Source organism: Mytilus trossulus, chromosome 9, assembly GCF_036588685.1.
Source record: "Mytilus trossulus isolate FHL-02 chromosome 9, PNRI_Mtr1.1.1.hap1, whole genome shotgun sequence".
Taxonomy (NCBI): Eukaryota; Metazoa; Mollusca; class Bivalvia; order Mytilida; family Mytilidae; genus Mytilus; species Mytilus trossulus.
Window position 1 is genome coordinate 22,989,748 of NC_086381.1, and position 7,926 is coordinate 22,997,673.

At 32.7% G+C, this 7,926-nt stretch overlaps 1 protein-coding gene across 1 annotated transcript; it reads right to left on the reverse strand.

Annotated features, from left to right (window-relative positions):
• Positions 1–271: 271 nt before the first annotated feature.
• Positions 272–7,630, reverse strand: LOC134684395 (vitelline membrane outer layer protein 1 homolog). The gene is made up of 4 exons (XM_063543679.1): positions 7,459–7,630; positions 6,733–6,836; positions 5,226–5,417; positions 272–520 (listed from the first exon to the last, which is right to left on the reverse strand). The coding sequence occupies exons 1-4, from the start codon at positions 7,628–7,630 to the stop codon at positions 272–274; spliced, it is 717 nt and encodes a 238-aa protein (XP_063399749.1).
• Between the last annotated feature and the right edge of the window lie 296 nt (positions 7,631–7,926).

The following is a 7,926-nucleotide window of genomic DNA, read 5'->3' on the forward strand; positions in this document are numbered from 1 at the left end:
ATTTTGATATGAGCGTCACTGATGAGTCGTATGTAGACGAAACGCGCGTCTGGCGTACTAATTATAATCCTGGTACCTTTGATAGCTATTGCTCTTTAAAGTAACTTTTTCTTAATTGTTCGTTAATTTTTATATTATCTTTTAATTTGAAAATATAGCAATCTTTTAATAAGAAAATACGTCAATCTTTAAACATTCTGAACCTTGTCAAAACTACAAAAGATTGAAGATATTAAATTATTGTACATGTTGCTAAAGTGACAATAGCGTTTTATTCACAACAAAAGAATTTAACATCATTGAGTGAGGTATCGTCGACTTCTGGTCCTTGGAATGGCTGAATCTTGATTTTTATACCACAAATGGCACTGTTCACTGGACAGGCATCACTCCACTCGCCGTAAGAGCCATATACTCCATACCCAGGTGGATAGCTTAGGTCGAAGTCATTCCCGCTATCTTTTAAATGTCTGCATTTGAATTTGACATAGTTGGCACCTGTGTTGTCCTTACGTTCGTCCTATTATACAAAAAGAAAAGACGCTGTTTTGATTTCACCAACTTAGCAATAACATAAATTTAAATAATCTATGTATATGGAGCTTTTATGTCAAGATTCGTTAATTCAATCAGGTTGAATAGTTTGTCAGTGTCATCATAGTTTGAATTAGTACTCTAATGATTTGTTTTCTGTTTGAAGATGTTCACTAGTAATGCCTAGTTCACATGTACATTTGATTCGAGTTGAATTCGAGTTGAATTTGAATCGAATGAGAATCGAATTCGCTTATCGCGTTCACACATTGGCTAATTGGTATTTACCATTTCGAGGAAATCCGTTTTTGTTGATACGGGGAAAAAGTTAACGTCGGTCGGACAGTAAAGCAAAATTGGTGAGCATTTGTATTCGAACTAGAATTTCCGTTTGGACGTAAAATGCTTTGAATGCAAATTAAAAAAATTCCAATTAGTTAATGCGAATCGAATTCGAATTACGTGTGAACGAAGCATTATCAGGCATGGGGTAATCGTAATCAGTAATCGTAATCATCTGTAATCGATTACATTTTGCAGTGTAATCCTATGTAATCAGTAATCATGCCATTTCTGATTACAAGTAATCATAATGTAATCAATTACTTTGCAAAAAACAGGTGTAATCATGATTACTTTTAGATTACTTTAAAATTACATTCATATGATTTCTTGTAGATTACAAATCTTGTATATATATATGAAAATAGTTTTTGATAGAGAAGATGAAAATAAGAAAATGTAAAGCTTGAATGAAAAATCATAAAACTAGCATTCACAGTGATGGAACCTTGTTAAATGTGATAAATTGTATCATCTATATAACATTTGTATAACCAAGTGTTTTATTTTGTTAACAGTTTACTCAAGGAAATTTCCTCTCCAATAATCCGTTGTGAGATTGAGCTCTTATGATACAAGCATATGCCTTGAAAGCATTTTTTTCCTTGATTGAAAACTTCTGATATCAATTTCAATTTCTTATAAGTTTACTCAATATTTTTACATAACTTCATTAAAATTCAAATGCAGAAAACATTTAGTTCCAACTTGAGTTTGATGGTCGACATACATAAATGAGCCCACTTAATTCAAAATGAAAGTCAAAACCAGATTTCATTTATTGACAAATTGGGAAAAAAATATTTCCCATAAATATGTGTATAATAAGCGCTTTCTAATTTTTATTCTTTATTAACTATTAGCCTTACAACTGATCAGTATAAACAAGTACATGGACAGGGTATACACAGGGCATGATATTACAAACAATATGCATAGTAAACAATAGTTGACGTCAGAAGTTTCATCAATACAAATTATTTTTATTACAATGAACTGTTTTTTTAATTTAAAAAGAAATGTATAAACTTTCATAAGTTACAAAGCTGATTTGTGTTTTCACCTGACATTATTTCTATTAATTAATATTTAGATCATGTATTAAAATCTTGCAAACAAATAATGACAATCAACCACTTTTAACTTTATTGATATTGTTATTAATACATAAGCCGACCTATTGTTTGTTAAAAAAAAAATGGAAGTAGTGATTAACACCTGTAAAAACATTTATGAATGTGTCAATTATGTCCCAACAGACAATAAAACCATACTTAATTATTTTTTCCTTATTTGTTCAGGTTTTTTGCTAATTAGGCAGTTGGTTAGAATTTGTAGAAAAAAAGTTTGATCTTTTACATAGAGAAAAGGCACTTGTCTATAACAGCTTTTTCATCAAATTACACATGTTACACTGTACTTGTCTCTAAATTCTTTTGAATAAGATGAAGAAATTAAGGCTTTGAAATTATTTTTTTATCTTTTTTGTGAGGATAAAAAGTTTTAAAAAAAACTTTGATATTGCAATATACAATATAATCATAAGTTATCTAAAGTAATCAGGATTACTTTAAAGAAAAGTAATCTAATGTAATTGATTACATATGAAAAGGGATGTAATTGTAATGTAATCGATTACATTTTATTAGCAAAGTAATTGTAATTTAATCGATTACATTTTAAAGTAATCGACCCAATTCCTGAGCATCAGATAACTCGATCAGTTTGGCACAGCATGGGATGATTTAATCGTTAGTTTGAGTATCTTTGTTTTTATTTATAAAATTCTATCTCGATCTATGAACCAACAAGACAGAAATTAAATATAACATTACAAAAATGAATAAAATTGTATAAAGCCTCGGTCACACCTTAGCTGGAACGGTCGCCTAACGGATAACTTTTTTTCAATCCGTTCATGTTCGTTAGACGTCCGTTCTTATCCGTTCGACGTCGGTCCACATCTTTTGCATGTCCGTTAAGCGTATGTTTTATCCGTCGACGTCCGTTCTGACCGGTGGAAATTTGTTGCATGTTCAAAACTTTGAACGGACGTCCAACGGATAAAATGTCTGTTTTGTACGGTACCCGTCCGTTTCGTTTTCGTTTTGTATCCCTTATGTGTCCGTTATACATCCGTTGCAGGTATTGAAGATAAATTCACCAACGGACTAATTATGAACGGATCTGAAACGGATAAATGTCATTGAAAACTTCGCGTCAGAAATGTAAATTATTGGTATGTCAGATTTCTTAAGGTTCATAAATTCATATTGTTCATAATCAATCTTAGAGTTAAGGCACGTCTTCACAATCAAGCAGTTCTTAATCAGGCCAGACACTGCCGTTTTGCGGAATTTTGAAGAACAAACCAAAACCAGTTACTCAGAAACATTTTGAATATTTATGCGATGTACATGTATTATTATTGTCGCCTTTGATTTTTCCGTATATCTTATTCATCCGTTTTATCCGGTACGCTTCCGTAAGGTGTCCGTTTTATGCGTTACTCGTCCATTAGATGAACGTTCGACATCCGTTTTGTCCGGTATGTGTCCGTTTCTCGTACATTGCATATCCGGTGTGTGTCCGTTATGCATCCGTTACACGTCCGTTTCATTCGGTCAATACATCAACGGACTCCCAACGGATAATAATTTTGTCAACGGACAACTTTTATTTTCATCCGTTAGGCGTCCGTTCGTGCTTTCCGGTAAGGTGTGACCGAGGCTTTACATGTCCTTTATACATCCTTGAAGGTCTGGAAGATAAATTCACCACCGGACTTCTACGGACGTTTAACGGATAAAATGGATGTTGAACGGATACGAAACGGACTTCTACCGGACGTATAACGGATAAAACGGATGACGAAGGGATCTCAAACGGATAAATGCCAATTGAAAATGTTGCGTCAGAAATACCAATTATTGGTTATCAGATTACTTAAGGTTCATGAATTCTTATTATTCATAATCGATCTTAGAATATACGCACGTCTTCACAATCAAGGAGTTCTTTTTCAGGCCAGACACTGCCCTTTGGTGGAATTTTGCAGAACAAACCAAAACCAGTAACACAGAGACATTTTGAATATTTATACGATTTACGTGTATTATTATTGTCGCCTTTGATTTTTCCGTGTATCTTGTTCATCCGTTTTATCCGGTACGCATCCGTTAGGTGTTCGTTTTATGCGTTACTAATCCGTTGAATGTACGTAGAACATTCGTTCTGTCCGGTACGTGTCCGTTTCTCGTACGTTGCACATCCGGTGTGTGTCCGTTCAAATTCAAATTCAAATTCAAAGCTTTATTTATAGTCGGCATGTCACATAACAAATAAACATAAGCTCTCTGAGCTTTTATAATCGACAAAAGTCCGTTATGCATCCGTCACACGTCCGTTTTATTCCGTCAGTACATAAACGGACTCCCAACGGATAACAATTTTGTCAACGGACAACTTTTATTTTCATCCGTTATGCGTCCGTTCGTGCTATCCGGTAAGGTGTGACCGAGGCTTTACATTAATAAAAATTGTAGTAAATACGGATATAAAGCATGTATATTTGGTGAGTTTATATCTTTCCTTCCGGTACATCCATCAAATTGTCAGTCGACTTCAAAATAAGCAAATAATACACTCTGTTTATCTCTGATATGTGGTTGCTCTTCTTTTTAAGTCCATTTGATTTGTTATGAAATAATAGAGTATTTTGTAAATAAATAAATTTCATTTTAATGTTGCGTAACTACAAATCTGGCAAACGAATGATAAGAAATATAGTCTTATGATCTCATTTCTAAATTCGAAACATACATTAAGTAATATCTTATTGAAGATATACAAGAACAAAAAAAACATACAAGTAAATCAAATCATATTGCCAAGCTTAGAATTACATGACTTAGTGTAGGTACATTCCATATTTGATATATTTTAGTCCATGGATATATGAGTTTTAAACAGCGGCATACTACTGTTGCCTTTATTTAGTGGCTTTATTACCTGGAATAAACTCGGGATGCCAGACTTGTGCATGATTCGCGTTTCGTCTTCAAAAGAATAATCGGAAACGCTCAATAAAAAAAAGTTAAAATGCCAAATAAAGTTTGAAGTTGAAGACCAAACGCTGAAGGGTTTGACACAGACTTATTCAATTTGGAAAGGAAAATGAAGGACAGGAAACATATTGGTTGTTTTGCAAATGATTTCGTGTGTAATTTAACTACAATAAATCCATTCAGACATCTAAGTTTTATGTTTGTAAATTATTCATAAGAATATATGAGAAGACATCAAATATCTTTAGATGTCGAACACATATTTAAAGCTAGTCGACTTACATTGTGTTTCTGTACTTGTAGAGAGAAAGAGGTCAGAAAGGTGATTGCTGGACAAAGTGCTTCCCCAGTCCAATCTCCCCATCGCTCCTGACCAGAACTTGCTTTATCACCACAGCGATCACCTCCTCTACTGCCACATATTATATCAATAGCGTTCACTTCGGTATTATCTGTTTCATGCGGCTCTTCAATCTGTAAGTCAAAGAAAAAGTGAGCAGTTTCAATGATGTTTGCATATATGATGTTCTCAATTAACGTAGGACTATATACGTGTTTTTCATTATCAACCTGCGGCTAGACCATATTAAGGTCGAACGAAATAAACAATTTCAAACATATTATACGATAAATTGTTTTGACATACTGATTAACATACATTTATTGCTTCCGATCTATTTCGCTTGATACTTTTCTTCTTGTCTGTGGTGTTGGCCTTTATGATTTTGAACTTTTAATTTGTTGATCACACTTACCTTTTCTTTTTACTTCGTTATCGTTTTTTTTTTATTTACTGCGAATCTAGTGTGTCTAAAATTTGGTTTGATCGAGAATATACAAAGGTATTAATAGCCACATGCCTAGTGAATTTGAATCGTTATTGGACCAATTTTTGACATGTAAAATTAAAATATATCCTAAAGTTTCCTTTTGTTTGCCTGTAGTCATATTTGCGATTTCTTCTGGGGTTTTTTTAACTAAACCTATGCTTTTGTTCATTTTAGATACATTTGTACAAGGAAAAAAGGTTTGTTTTAGACACAAAAGGAGCAATTAATAAAGTTTATATAGTCTTTTCCATTTGTCAGATAATATCTGTTCATTATTTTTGTCAATGAGACTTACTTAATGAATACTTTCAGGTTGAGAGAAGAAATATACAGAAATGGTTTCATATGAAAGGAAAGGAATTCAAAATAGAAAAGGACATAAAGTATACATATTTCCCCCGATATTGTTAGTAGCACACAAAGGGATTCATCGTTGAGTTTATCTTTGGTGGTAGATAATGAGATACATCGGTTAGATTGTAGATGATGCGGGTGTAGTCGATACGATGGCAAACTTGATTAGCGAAGCAAAAATTTATTTACCTCGATTCATTAATTGATTTCAAAATAAATTCCGTTTACAACTTCATGTAAAAGAGTCTATGGAAAAACCGTGTTGATAGAATTGCTGATTAATATCAATCGTAATGCAGGCGACGGAGACAGTCGTTTTGTTATCGAACTATGAGAAGAAAAGATATTAAAATTTGAGAACACATATAAATATTTTATTTCCAATAAACAACTGGAATGAATATGCAAGATCAAATTTTAAATGATTATATAATCCAAACTAATACATAAAGTACGGAAAGTTTATGTATTTGAGTGTCTAAACAATGCTTTATAACTTATAACAGCAAGTCCCCCCCTTATGCGCCGTGCAACTTATAACTTTAATTAAACAATCTACAGTGTACTAGCCTATGAAAGGATAACGTGCATGTAATGAAGCTTACCTTCATTTTATAACCAATTGCGTAATGACCTTTAGTACAAAATTGTTCATCTGCCCAATCACCCAGAACTCCGCCATTTGAAACAAACAACATCTTAGTATATTCTAAAATATACAAAAAAAATAACGGATAACGTTAGAGTTCTACTTTATTTGCTATTACTAACAATGTGATAAAATTTGTTACAAAAGTGTGAGATTCTAGTTGTTTAAATTATCTGAATGCATGCTTAAGCTCACGTGCATTGTATATTTTGGAACATGTTACCAACTAACAAATGCTACAAGATGAGTCACAACTATAACTTGTAGATCATTTTTTTCAAACCAACAGATAATTCGATATTTTTACCACTTGGAAATTTAAAAATACCTCATACATATCAATTTTGAGGACATTTTAGCGAACAAGATCAGCCTCATAACCAACTTTGACAACTTGTTTTTTACTAATTTCAAGGAAATACCACATAAATAGAATTGAGACGGAAACGGTCTAATGATCTAGGCAGCCCTAAAATAACTCAGAAAATAAGTAAATAAGTAGTTTTCAGATTATGTTCATTTTTGTTGACAATATTTTAATGATTGATACGAAAATGATGGTGGCTTACTGAAATTGCAGCGTACATAATCTCATTCAGAGAAAAAGCATGAATATTCTGACCCTCTTGTATCATAAGTAGTTTGACGGTTAAAATCCGACATAAGCAATGGTTTGACTTACCGCCATATTTTCGACTAGCCTGTATGATGTTTGAACCAACCATGTCATCAAAAACCGTATGACAACAACTAGACTGTCCGAGTTTACACTCTCGAGTCGAGGTCGCATAAGTTATCTCACAGCAGTTGTCACTGTTTTCCAAACAGATGTATGCACACTGGCTTTCCGACATTCTTCCTACTAGCGTTGGGTTAACAAACCGTATTTTCTTATTTCTCTCTATTATATAGTTGTCCTCTCTTGTCTGATATTTCCCTGTAATTAGACTTGCATTTTGTAAAATTAACTTTAATATCAAAACGATTGTATATATTTTCATGTTTGAAAAGAATGAAAATTAATATTAAAAAAAGAAAATCAGTGAATAATCCCACTGCTTTTATATGATTTTCTAGTTGAAATCTAACTTTTCTCATTTACATACACGTGAAGTTATCTAAAATATATGTCTTTTTACAATAAGATAGG

What these genes read in the sequence shown, in the direction of transcription:
- LOC134684395 (XM_063543679.1), bottom strand. Translation starts at nt 7,630, where the DNA reads ATGTCGGAAAGCCAGTGTGCATACATCTGTTTGGAAAACAGTGACAAC. An exon ending in CAATTGGTTATAAAATGAAG is followed by an intron (nt 5,418 to 6,732) that starts GTAAGCTTCATT and finishes TTTGACTTACAG; the next exon opens with ATTGAAGAGCCGCATGAAAC. An exon ending in TACAAGTACAGAAACACAAT is followed by an intron (nt 521 to 5,225) that starts GTAAGTCGACTA and finishes TTTGTATAATAG; the next exon opens with GACGAACGTAAGGACAACAC.